The sequence below is a fragment of the Mustelus asterias genome, chromosome 4 (assembly GCF_964213995.1).
Source record: "Mustelus asterias chromosome 4, sMusAst1.hap1.1, whole genome shotgun sequence".
NCBI classification, from domain to species: domain Eukaryota; kingdom Metazoa; phylum Chordata; class Chondrichthyes; order Carcharhiniformes; family Triakidae; genus Mustelus; species Mustelus asterias.
The window spans coordinates 86139409-86152689 of NC_135804.1; the positions used below are offsets into that span (position 1 = coordinate 86139409).

The 13281-nt window shown below is 38.6% G+C and overlaps 1 protein-coding gene across 2 annotated transcripts in view; it reads left to right on the plus strand.

Annotated features, from left to right (window-relative positions):
- The window catches only part of LOC144492827 (zinc finger MYM-type protein 3-like), a 111076-nt gene that overhangs the window by 76113 nt on the left and 21682 nt on the right, over positions 1 to 13281 (plus strand). For both annotated transcript variants that reach the window (XM_078211323.1, XM_078211324.1), the window contains exons 15-21: positions 1951 to 2125; positions 3152 to 3267; positions 4852 to 5026; positions 6100 to 6246; positions 6925 to 7028; positions 8077 to 8245; positions 9722 to 9873. In XM_078211323.1, the coding sequence (XP_078067449.1) occupies positions 1951 to 2125; positions 3152 to 3267; positions 4852 to 5026; positions 6100 to 6246; positions 6925 to 7028; positions 8077 to 8245; positions 9722 to 9873 (1038 nt within the window). The remainder of the gene's footprint in view (positions 1 to 1950; positions 2126 to 3151; positions 3268 to 4851; positions 5027 to 6099; positions 6247 to 6924; positions 7029 to 8076; positions 8246 to 9721; positions 9874 to 13281) is intronic.

Consider the following 13281-nt stretch of genomic DNA (forward strand, 5'->3'; position numbering starts at 1 on the left):
CCTGAATTAGAGAAAAGTTGCCATGGAAATTGGATGCACTTTGTACACTTCAGCCATATTGAACATATCATCAAAGGTCAGGAAATTGCAATTTTATCATTTTTAAATCACCTAAGTCTTAATCCTTTATTTTTCTTTTTGCTTTGTGTTACTCTGCTGAGTGTGAAATTTTGTTTCTGGTTTTGTGTAATGGATACATAATCATATTGGATACAAACAAATGTAAGAAAGCATTGAACAAGAAAAAGGCTTATCAAGCTCACTTCTTCCACAGACTGTGTACAATCTGTCCTTTGATGGATTCCATACCACCATTGTAATGAGGGAAAGTTCTGCAAAATGTTGTATGCTCTCCGATGATAGTTGAACAAAACTCCACAGTTTCTACCTTGTATTTGTATTACTCGTTCATAAGTAGTCAGCTGCCCTCCACAATCCCATCACTGCAAGAAACTCTCTGTTCCATGGAGCATTTGATTTATCTTTGTGCTTATCCTACCTTCAAACCCATTATTAACCATTTATTTTATATAACTTTTATTTATTAAGGAGTTAATCAGCAAAGCATTGGTAAAAAGCAGTGTGAATGCTGAATATCTGAAATAAAAACAAAAAAAAAATGCTGGAAACGTACAGCAGGCCATTCAACATCTGAAAGAGAAAAATAGGTAAAGTTTCAGATTTGACTCTTCATCAGAACTGTGTATTTAAGCATATTTTGTTGGTATTTCAGCTTGTAAAGCATTAACTGCTTTTATTGGGAGTCTCTTGCACTATCCTGGGACGGGAAAGATGAAATTGAGCTGAAAATCTTAGCCTTTCAGTGTATTTATACTCAGAAATATTATTTTAAATGAAGTGGAAGGTAATTCTGTGAGTATATACAAATATTCACAGGTACTTAATCACAGAGTACCTTCCTTTGTTGCGGTTTTCATTTTGAGTCCTATTTGAAAAACAGTATCCCTTCTCAACATTTGTTTTGCTGACCTCTTGTGGAAGTGGAAGACGAGAGTGATAACAGACGGGGAGGGGGTTTCTGGTCCTCTTCTGTCTACTGTGTTGAATGGGATCATGGGTCTTATTGAAAAGATTGAAGCTGAATTTTGAACTTTATCTCCTTGATGAAAAGGACCTTAAATCAAAAAGGGGAGAAGCTCAGTAATAACTTAATATTTCATGCATACCCCTGTAGGATGGCTACAGATAAAATAGGTGCATGCTTCAGTTATGAAATTGGGTCATTTCCAGTAAATCTTGATTAATTATAAATGAATCATTGATGTTTAGCCCCGATAGAGGAACAGTACTTTGGGTGGCTGGGCAGGAAATGAGACGCAGCATGTTACTTATTGAAGAGTTTTGACATTGTGTGTCAATGTGTTCAAAGAAGGACCAAATTCTAATTTTGTATTGGAAGAGTGGAAAAAATTCTAGAGTGGGATTCAGTGTTGAATAAGTTGTTTTCAATCATCACCTTGTGATTTTGTTATTATAATTTCTGGTGACATCTCATATATATTCTTTGAAGAAGACTTTCCATCATCTTGAGCCCCATTTTATTCCTACTAAATTCATCCTGGAGTTCAGTCTAGTGATTGTGACCATTGTTCATGTGCAAAGGTGGACAATGAACGTTGGGGGTTGTGCAGCAGCCCAGCCCCAGCCTGATTCTGTCAACTCTTCTGATGACCGTAAAGATACTCTTGAGCATGAATCACTGGATAGTAATTCAGAACAGGACGGTGTGTGTGTGTCGCCCCACTCCATTTTAGCTGAGATTCGCTGTCTCAGCACAAACCAAGAATTCAACCTGGAAGCTTGATTGTCTGCATGATGCTGTCTCACGTGCATTAATTCACTGGGCTAAAATAGACTGTTCAAGAGTCATTCTTCCAGTAATGTGATAACTGTCTTGTATATTTCTAATTTTAAAATGTTCCTTATTAGGCATCTGTACAGACTCGGTCATCAAAGCAACCACCACCTCCACCGCCACCACCACCTTCGCCACCATCTCCACCTCCTGTGACACTGAAGAATAAGGCTGTACTGTGTAAACCCTTGACTCAGAATAAGGGCATCTCCTGTAAACCTGAAATGAAGTCCAAAGGATGTCAAACAGGTAAATGATTAGAATGGCGAGAAGCAGAGTTGATGCTTGCGCTACCTAACTGATTAACCTGCTGTGCATTTGTTTGTGTTTATCAAATTAATTTAAAAGGCTGTTGACAATCATGAGGCCTCTGATCAACACTTAAGTTGCTTGTCATACTGAGGATATTTTGTTTGCACAATTGTTATTGTCGGCTTCCCCTTCCTCTTTGCTATGTGCTATTACTATAGCCAGTAAAGGCAGATGCGAAGGAATGTTACTGATATATCCAAGATACTAAGTGGAGTTCAGAAGGCTAACATTGAGTACTTTGATAAAATATCTATTAAGAAGTGATGAATACCTGGAACCTGTGAACTTTTCCTGGTCGTTCATTTTGGTATAAGCTGCATCTTTCCTTTCTCAAGAAGTCCAATCTTGAGCATATCTGCCTTACAGAAGGCTTAACCATTCATCACAGGACCACATCAAGGGTACAAAAGTATAATGGTGATGTTGCCGGGCGAGTAATCCAGAGATGGAGAGTTCAGATCCTGCCTTAGCAAAGAATTTAAATTCAGTTTAAAAATAAATCTTTAATCAGCTAAAATGTGTAAACATTATCATAATACTGTCCATTTTTCAAAAATGCACTGATTCACTAATATTTAAAGAAGGAAACCCACCATCCTCATTTTGTCCAAGCTTGTTTTGACTCCTACATTGTGATTAATGTTTAGCATCCTATGAAATGGGTGGATGTTTGTAGAAGGAGTGCTTGTAGTAATCCTTCATCCGAGGTCTTGCTGTTTCAGATGAAGACGCCAACTGATTTCCAGTGGTTCACAGACGTTAAAGATCTCCTTATTGGGAGGAACAAGAGATTTTCTGTAGATTGTTTCATTTAGAAAATAGTTTGTGTGATTTGAAGGTTTTTAAAAAGCAAATAGAACATTTCCCAGTAGCTCAAAAACGTTTTGAGATTTTTTTCTTAATCTGTAATTAAAATACAATATTGGAACCTCTTTTGTTAAATATGTTAATTTTCTGTTTCAGAGGAGGAATGGAAACCACAACTGATTGTGGTGCCTATCCCTGTGCCAGTCTTCATACCAGTGCCTTTGCATATGTATTGTCAAAACACACCAGTGCCTTTCTCTATGCCAATCCCGGTAAGTTTCGTTGGTTTTGTAACTTGTACTTCGCAGGAAGCTTTGAGTCAAATATTGCCGTTTGCAAGGTACATATTATTAGAAGCAAAAATATTCAATTTTTTAATGTCTTTTTAGAGATGCGTTGTTAAGCTTGTGAATGTAGTAAAATTGAGATGAATGCTAAAGCAGTGAAACACCTTGAATCATTCTAAAGCTCTTGGGTATCTAATGAGATTGCCTCTTTATATGGTTTATACCTCGAATATTTATCTGGTACCCTGTAAGACCTCTTACTACCCCAATCTTCCCTGTAAACCCACCCAGAAACTGCTCAGCCTCCTGTATCAAAATATACTAAAATAATTGTTCTGATTGTTCTCCTTCTCAAACCCATGTGGACATGCTCCCTCATTACTCAGAATTTCTCGACTGAACTTTGCTGCGGTACTTAACCGTTAGCGTATCATTTTCTTTTGATAGAAGCATGCAAATGATCAAACTATTCAATTTTTAATTGGTTCACATTAGTTCTTACAGCTTTGATTTTATTTTGCAAGTTATTTTTAATCAGTGGGGAATTACTTTTACACTGCTGAATTTTTAAAAAGTTTGGGAAGAGAAGAAAGTGGAAATATTAATTTGGTGGGGTGCTGATGTTTATTTTACTTCAAATTTTCTCCCCTCCATTTGTCTCTTGAAATCATTGACTGTTCTCTTGTCAGCAAGTGTCATTTTTCATTGGACAGACTTAACAAAGTGTTGACAGGATAGCAGTCGGTGAAAGGAAAGGGAATAAGTCAGGGTTCCTGCTCCTGAAGCCCTTCCAGGGATTTCTGTTGGAAATTATGCATGTGTAGACATTGGTGAGAACTGGATCAGGCTTGCTTATGATACTTACTATGGCGGAGTTACCCGTTGATGCTCAAGTCATCTGTGGGTCTGTTGTGTGCATTTCTATAATTTCTGTAATATACTAACTGTCATTCCATAAATCATATTTTGAATAATCAAAAGAAAATGACACTCTAACGGTTAAGTACTGCAGCAAAGTTCATCAGTCGAGAAATTCTGAGTAATGAGGGAGCATGTCCACATGGGTTTGAGAAGGAGAACAATCAGAACAATTATTTTAGTATATTTTGATACAGGAGGCAGAGCAATTTCTGGGTGGGTTTACAGGGAAGATTGGGGTAGCAAGAGGTCTTGCAGGGTACCAGATAAAGTGGGGAATGTAGGGGGGGGGTGCATAGCATATAGCTGAATGTTTGGGGAGTGCAATCTAGAGACGTGCCATAAAGCTGAACCTGGAGAAAAATAGCATTTTGGAAACAGCATCCAACTGTTGGGAGAAGGTTTGGGAGACATTAGGTATAGCTATGGTTTGTAGGAAAAAGATAATTGTAGGTTGGTAGATGTGGGAAGCTGGTTGAGTTTTCAGATGTGAAGGATTATTTGGAGTGAGTGGATACGTTTTACAACATTTAAGAGTAAAGAAAGGTGAAACGAATATTTCTAAGTTGCTAGCATGTACAGAAATGTTTGTGAGACTTGAAATGAAGCATTTTACCTTTGTAACAAGCTGCCATGTTATTTGCAAAATAGGTTCCTATTCCGATGTTCCTTCCTACCACTTTAGACAGTGCTGATAAGATAGTAGAAACAATAGAGGAGCTGAAGGTCAAAATTCCTTCAAACCCATTTGAAGCTGATATACTCGCTATGGCAGAAATGATAGCAGAGGCTGAGGAAATGGAGAAAGCTTCATCAGATCTTTGTGGCAAGTTGCATTTTTATTCTGTTAATTTTTCTTTCAGCATTGTTTCTAAATCTGTTCTGATGATGAATAGAATCGTCATTAAGCCAGATTATTCAAAATATTAGCCTTAATACACTCTCAATATTATAGTTTTTCTCAATGTGACTTTTGATATAAATGTGTACCTGCTCTGTATCTGGTCATCACTTCTCTTGTGGCTTCAAAAGATAAATTCCAAAGTTGGTTTCTGTAACTTGTTTATCACATTTCGATGTCTCCTGCTCCTCTCTGAACCTCTGCAATGATCTGAAACTCTGATTTAATAGACTTTTACGTGCAGCATGGTGCATATTGATCATGTTCTAGTTCGGGAAATAATTGAAAAAGCGAAGCAGAAAGGAGGAGGATTACTGGCAAATTTTTGTTTTTTATTCACTTGTTTGCAGCATTGCATTTGTTATTGCCTTCTGATGAACAGTTGAAGGCCTTGCTGCTCTTTAAAATAATGCCGTGCGATCAATAGCTTTCATCTCTGTTCAGTGCGTCATTGGAAATATAGTACTTCCAGCAATTCCACAGTGTCTCATTACAACAGTGATGTGTCAGTTTATGTTGCGCGCTGCCCTGAAGTGTAGCTTAAATTGTGTTCCAAGCAGTGAGGGTAGAACTGGAGCCAATCTTCTAGCCAGATTTACTTGCATAGATACACCCCTCAAAATATGCACCTCCACGCCTCTCATTCCCTGTTTCATCTTGTTGCTATTTATAAGAATGCAAGTGATTCCCCAGTAGCAGCCGACTATTTGCATAGTATGCAATTAAGAACTTCAACCCAAGCCTTCTGACTCTCAGATGAATGTGCTGACAACAGAGCAAAGCTGACACAATGTCAGCTTTCTTTTTTTTAAGTCAATACACATTTACTAGCCAAGTGTGTTTTTCATGTCGATCAGTTAAGGTATTTTCTTTCTGTCCCAAACACCACCTCCTTAAACCATCCCCCCCGCCCCCCCATTCCTGATCTTTTAAAATTATTTATTAGTTATCTTTTTAATATGAAATAAGTCTCAGTTATTTCTTCCTTGCTTAAACAGATCTTGCTAGCAATCAGAGTGCTGATGGACTCTTGGAAGACTGTGACTTATTTGGACCTGCCAGAGATGATGTTTTGGCCATGGCAGTTAAGATGGCTAATGTCCTGGATGAACCAGGGCAGGATTTGGAAGCTGACTTTCCCAAAAGTAAGTACAAGTGGCTTTTGGCGCATTCCTGCTACTTTGAAGTTGTATTAGCAATGATGTTGAGAATTACAGTATGTTACAATTCCCACTAATATTTGAAAATATTGCTAATTTGACATTGAAAATTAAGCAGAATTGGAGTCCAGAGACAAAATCTACAGTTTGCGCCCTTTTTATGCATTATAAAGTAACATTTGACAGGAATTCACTGACTTGCACATCTAAGTACAGTTATGAAGTGTTGCATTTATTCTCTATTGTATACATAATGGAAGAAGCAAAGTTGAACTATGGTCTGACTCCTGTCTTCTATATAAAGTAACACCACATTCTCTTGACTGTTCTCGATGGTTATGACTTAGACTCTTGTGGTAGATGAGAAGGGACAAAGTTAAACAATGAAAGCTACCATGAGTGCAAATTCAACAATCGACTGACACTTGGCTGTTGCAAGCATGTGGCAGTCAATCCACTGAGAAATTGTTTTCCATGGAGGTGACTTGATCAAATGGCGTCTACTATGTTGTAGTATTTCCTGCAATCTAAAGATTTGTCTTCTCATTAGGAAGCCCAAAAAGCAGATAATTTTCATAACTTCCCAAAATTTTGCTGTAATAACTTGCTTGAGGAATTTTAGTTTTTTTGGCATATGCTTTAAAATTTTATTTTATTTTGCAGCCCCATTGGAGATTAATTCGGGTGTTGACTTCCTCTTTGACTGTGGGCTTGTGACAACAGATGAAGAACAGCCGGAATCTGAAATCCCTCGAGCTGTCAGAAGGGTACAATTGCTATTTATAGAGGCCTGTATTCAATGGAATTGAGAAGCACGAGAGGGGATCTCATTGTAATGTATAATATTCTGAAAGAGCTGGACAGACTCGATAGAGGGATGATGTTTCATGTTGCTGGAGGGTCTAGTAAAAGGAGTCACAGTCTCGGGATTGGGGGTAAGCCCATTAGGACTGAGATGAGGAGAAACTTCTTCATTCAGACGGTGTTAAACGTGTGGAATTCTCTACCACAGAAGGCTGTGGTGGTAAAGTCAGTAAATGTATTTAAAAAAAGAAATAGACTTTCTAGACTCTGAAAGAATCAAAAGGTATGGGGAGAGCGTGGGAATATGGTACTGTGATAGAGAATCAGTCATGATCGTATTGCATGGCTCAAAGGGCTGAATGTCCTCCTCCTGCCCCTAATTTGTATGTTTCAACAAAGCCAATTAACTGTTATAATAGTGAGTAGGTTCAAAGACACTCTTGCCATCAGTATCCACATGGGTTTATTGAAAAAAAAACTGCCATCAGAATTTGTTTAATATATGCCAATGTAGGATTCAAAACAGAAATTGGGAACGTTTGATCTCATCTACAGAGAGTTAGCTGTTTGGTGTGTTGGTAATGTGATTATAAGTATGAGTTGGGAAAGAGAAAATGCGTGATTGTGGTGGCTTCTGACTTTTTAAACATTGTCCAAAGTGAATGTACATAAACCAATTGTGAAGACAGAATTAAATTTGACCTGGACTTCCTTCATTGAAAAAAATAGATCAATGTCACTCTCGTGAGAAGCAAAGGAAGTACTTGGATGAAGTACTGAAAGGGGCAAGACGTAGCAAAATTGTGATTTTGGAACAGTTTGTAAAATTAGAAGAAACAATGGCTCTAATTTAAAAATAAAAGGAAGACTTGATATTGTAAATTAAGTGGAGTGAAGAGAAATGGGACAATCCCAAGAGATTTTCAGAAGAATGTGGCAAAATCTCTTCACTTTGCCATAAAGAGAAATTGAATTTTGGTGTTGACTTTATTTTTATTTTATGCCTCACAGGGTCAGAAGCGGCTAATGCTTTCAGAAAGTTGTTCGCGTGATTCTCTTGCTAGCCAACAGTGCTGTACTGGATTAAATTACTCGTATGGAGTCAATGCCTGGAAATCCTGGCTCCAGGCTAAATATGCTAGTGGCGATACCAGTAAAAGTGAAGAGCTCAGATTTGGACGTAAGTGTAGGCTTTTGTTTACTCCTTATCTAATAGACGAAGGAAGAAAACCAATGCCTGCCATTTCCATACTGCATATAAGCAATCCTGGACTAACTAGCACTTGGTTGTTTTAAAATTGCTTGATCTGTTCAAAAGTGAAAGTTTGTACTGTGACTGACAATTTTCCTGTTGTGATGTTAGTTGCCATTGAATTGGAAATCTCAATCAGGGTGCCACAGGCCAGCTTATATGGTAAATGGAATAATGTCATCGGTACAGTGGGGAATAATTTCCTGAGGTTGGGATATTCATTTTTACAGTTGGCCTGGAAGGGATTGCTGATTCCTGGTGTTGAAAATGAGACCATCATCTGTTACTATGACAAAAGTTGGGGAAAAATCAACAGTTTTAGAAATATATATTTTTCATACATTGCTTGGGGAAAATCCTCGGTTAAACTGTGTTGAGTTTTACACTAAAATAGAATAGATGTTATTGGTATGTAATCGCAATGTGAAAGCACTTTCACAACATGAACTGTTGTGAAATATGTGTGTAATATTTTGTGAAATGTCCTACCATTTCCCTTCCTGCTACTTTTTTTGTGGCGGTGTTGAGCACTTTTTCTAGTGATGCTCCCGCTTTCCAGGATATTGACTGGTGATAATGTCCAAATCAAGAGTGTGTCCGTTTTTTTTCAATGATGGAGGTTGTAATAGGAGATGTAGTCAAACTAAACTTGATGAATTGTTGCACCTAGGCAGGCAGTATATGTTCCATCACACACCTTCCTTGAGTCACCTAGTAGATGATGAAGGGAACAGGAGCTGAAGCACTTGTTGCAGAATGCCCAGCTTCTACCCTTGTATTGTAACAATCATTTTCAAATGGCTGGCTGTTTAAAAATTAGAATCCATCGTGTCTATTTTTTTCTATACTCAATAGTGATAGTCACTTCTTTAAGCCACATAATATCCCAATGAGGGATAAAGTTAAAGCTAGGTGAGTTTTGGATTGAATTGTAAACTATTTTATTCGACAGCAGAGAAAATCTACAGAGCAAAGACATTTGAGAGTTTCTTGATACAACTGGTATAGCAGGATGAGATTTGACTGAGATGCTCCATGCCAGGTACTTGGCATTGAGGCATCTGTGGAGAGCCATTTGCATTATTCTAACCAAAAAAAATGACTCCAGTTTCCTTGTGTATTTTGGGAAATTTTAACTGATGTTTTGGGTTGGGGGAGGGATGTAGGGGTTTTGTAGTGGTTTAAATTTTGCAAATCCATGTATTTGTCTGTGAAACCCATATATCCGTCACACCTTTGAATCTGTAGCCCAACAAGGATTCAAAACCTTCCTTCATAGGGAGAGGGGAGCATGTGCAAAGTGCAGGGCGAACATACGCGGTGCTATGTTTTTATTATCCTAACCTTGTGGAAACTACTTGTTTGCTCCATTTAATATAAAAATATTTTGTTCCATCCCATCAGCTAAACCAATGAGGATCAAAGAGGATATTTTATCCTGCTCTGCTGCAGAACTAAACTACGGGCTGGCCCAATTTGTTAAAGAAGTACAGAGGCCCAATGGGGAACGCTATGAGCCAGATAGTGTTTACTACTTGTGTCTCGGAATTCAACAGGTTTGTTTGCAAATTCAGATTTGAATGAGCTGATTCGCTATATTATTTTTGTTGTACACTATACGAATGGCAGAATGCCAGCTTTTTGCCTGTGCATCCTTGTACAGGGAATTGCTGATCTAAGTTGTATTGTTTCGTGGACGGGGTTGGGAAAGGCTGTAAAAGGACTTCAGATTAACCGTCCACTGTGAAGGAGTGAGTTACTAAGGAACAAAGAGACCTTGGAGTACATATTTACTGGTCCCTAAAGGTAGAAAGCTAGGTGGGATAAAGTGATCAAGAAAGCATTTAGGACCCATTCCTTTATTGGCCTAAGCATAGCATGCAAGGCCATAAGAAATGGGAATAGGAATAAGCCATTCAGCCCTTTGAGCCTGCTCTGCCATTTAATAAGATTATGGCTGATCTAACACTAAGTCCACTTTCCTGCCTTATCTCTGTAAACCTTTAATTCCCCTATTGCCTAAAAACCTAGGATCTCAGCCTTGAAAACATTCAAGACCTCGGCCTCCACAGCTTCCTGGGTTAAAGAATTTCAAAGATTCGCTATTTTTTGAGAAGAAACTCTTCCTCAAATCCATCTGAAATGAGCACCCCCTTTTTCTGCAAACATGCCTTCTGGTTGCACACTCTCCTATGAGTGGAAACATCCTCCCAACATTTACCCCGTCTAACCCACTGAGAATCTTTTATGTTTGAATCATATCACACCTCACTTTTCCAAGCTCCAAGGAGTGCAGACTCAACTTGTTTAATCTTCTCATATGGTACCCCATATCCGGGAATATCCTAGTAAAACTCCTCTGCAGTGCCTCCAATTATAGTACATCTTTCCTTAAATAAGGGGTACGTGGTGTTCTAAATGGCCGCACGAGTAACTTATTCAGTTGCAGCAACACTGCTTTACTTTTATACATGATGTGGAGATGCCGGCGTTGGACTGGTGTAAACACAGTAAGAGTTTTAACAACACCAGGTTTGCTACCAAATAAACCTGTTGGACTTTAACCTGGCGTTGTTAAAACTCTTTTATACTCCAGCCCCTTGAAATAAAAGCCAGCATTCCATTTGCCTTCCCTATTACCTACTGCACTTTCTGGGTTTCATGAACAAGGACCCCCAAACCTCTCTGTGCTAGAGCTTTCTGTAGTCTCTCTCCATTTAAATAATAATCTGTCTTCTCATTCCTCCTTCCAGAATGAACACTCTCTCATTTTCCCACATTGAATTCCACTTGCCAATCTTTGCCACTCAACCTGTCAATATCTGTCCACTAATTATTTATATCCTCCTTACAACCTGCCTTCCCTTCCACCTTTGTATCATTTGCAAATTTGGCCACAGTACATTCTGTTCCTTCCTCCAAATCATTAATATATCTTGTGAACAGCTGCAGTCCCAGCACTGATCCCTGTGGCACTCCACTGGTTTCTGTCCTCCAACTTGTGAAAGACCCCCATATTGCTGTTCGCATGCCCTTCTGTGCTCACGGCGAATGCAGGTGCAAAATCCTCCCCTTTGTTTTGCTTTCTCCATTCTGCTGTTGTAGTGCTCCTCCACGAGAGGGGGCAGTGGCCTGTTTGTTGGTACAGGCATAATCAAATATAATAAATTATGAACCTTCATAGGTCTTGTAACTTGAGCAGTTTTCGCTGAACCAAACATGAGGTTAATTTCATTTGAACCCTAAATCGCAAGGAGGCCTATATATTTCTTGTTTAATTGATTCATTTTTTTTAAAAGTGTTTTCACGTAATGTACTTTTTCCCACCGGAACATGAATAGGTATTGCTCCAACACTCTTTCTTTGCAAGAGCATCTATTTACTGTTTCTCCAGTACTTGAGCAGTTTTAAAATTTGGATTTGTGAACACAATACAAAATGAAATCTGTTAGCGAGCAGTTTTTTTGCCTCCCAGATGGCAATGGCTTCTTACTACATCCAGTTCCACTGTGACACAAAGGACCTTTGTTAAGGTCCTGGGGTGGGGAATGGAAAATCATGAGGTGCATGTACTTGGAATCCCATAGGGCCAAACTGGAATAGAAACTAAATTTTCAATCTCACTTGGAGACTATAGGAGTACTGAAGTGAGACATAGAAATTTAATGCACCGTGATGTAGCCTGGGGTACCCCGTCTAACCCCCTAAGAATCTTATGAGGTTTGAGCGTTTTGTGTGGGTGTCTTGAAACTGTGGAATCAAGCTTTAGTAACAAGTCGGTGAAGAGGTGGGAAAAGCTTTGTCAGAACAACATTAACAAAAGTAAATGGGGTGTAAAAAGTTCATTTTGAAATTTAAAACAAAAAAGCTGTAGACTTCAATTGCACCTTTTCTCATTGCCCTCCAATTTTATATTCAGCCCTCTCATTACCATTGACTTGTGTCTCCTCCCATTACTATTTTTTTTATTACCAACTTTTCTCTTGCATGATAAAAAGCTGGTTAGATTAGTGTGTCTAACTCTTGGTACCACACTTTTGAAACGACTGCCCGGGTGTCTGAAAAGATGCAAAGGAGATTATCATAATTAGATCAGGGGTGAGAGCCTTCAACTTGTGGAGCTTGGAGAAAATGGAATTGTTCTCCTTGGAGCAGTCGGATGGGAAGGGTTTTTAATCATGTTGTTCAAAATTGGGTAATTTTTAATGAGTGGATAGGGAGAAAGATTTTTTTACTGGCATAGGGTTAGTAAGCAGAGACAATAGATTTAAGATAATGTGCAAAATATCCAAGGGGGAAATGAGGGCTTTTTGTTATTGCAGCCAGTTACAACCTGGAATGTACTGCTTGAAAATGTGGTAGAAATGCAAATTTCTGAATTGAAATCATGTTCTTAATCACCAGCTTGCACATTATTGCCACTGACGCATCTAGACTAAATATTGTGGTTCTCAAGTGCCACTAAGAAAACAAGTATTGCGCAAGCATCCTCTATTCTAATATATATGGTGCACAGCCTCCCCCTCCTCCTCAGATCCTTTCCCAGCACCAACAATCAGGCTGTTTATCAAATTCCAATCTGAAAGTAAAATTCCATCTGCGTAATATTCATGGATTAATATTGAAGTTTATAACATTGGGAAATAATGTGCATATTTCTTGTATCCTTTCGAATTTGCTGAGACTTTGCCCCAAAACCAGGGGCAGTGAAGCAACTGAGTGATTTCAAAACTGGCAGTAAGACCACAGTTATTTTAAGACTCAGTGACTTGACTTCAAGACTTGACGGGTGGGTGAACTATTAGGACACTTGAGTCAGGGTAAACACATGTCCAAGCATAGACTACAAGCATTCCGTTGGATAGAATTCCTTATCCAAGCAGATTCAATAAACAAATTCTGATTCAAACACAGTGCACTTGGATGTACTTGATGCAGTTTTTCAGTGCTAGATTTTCTTTTGG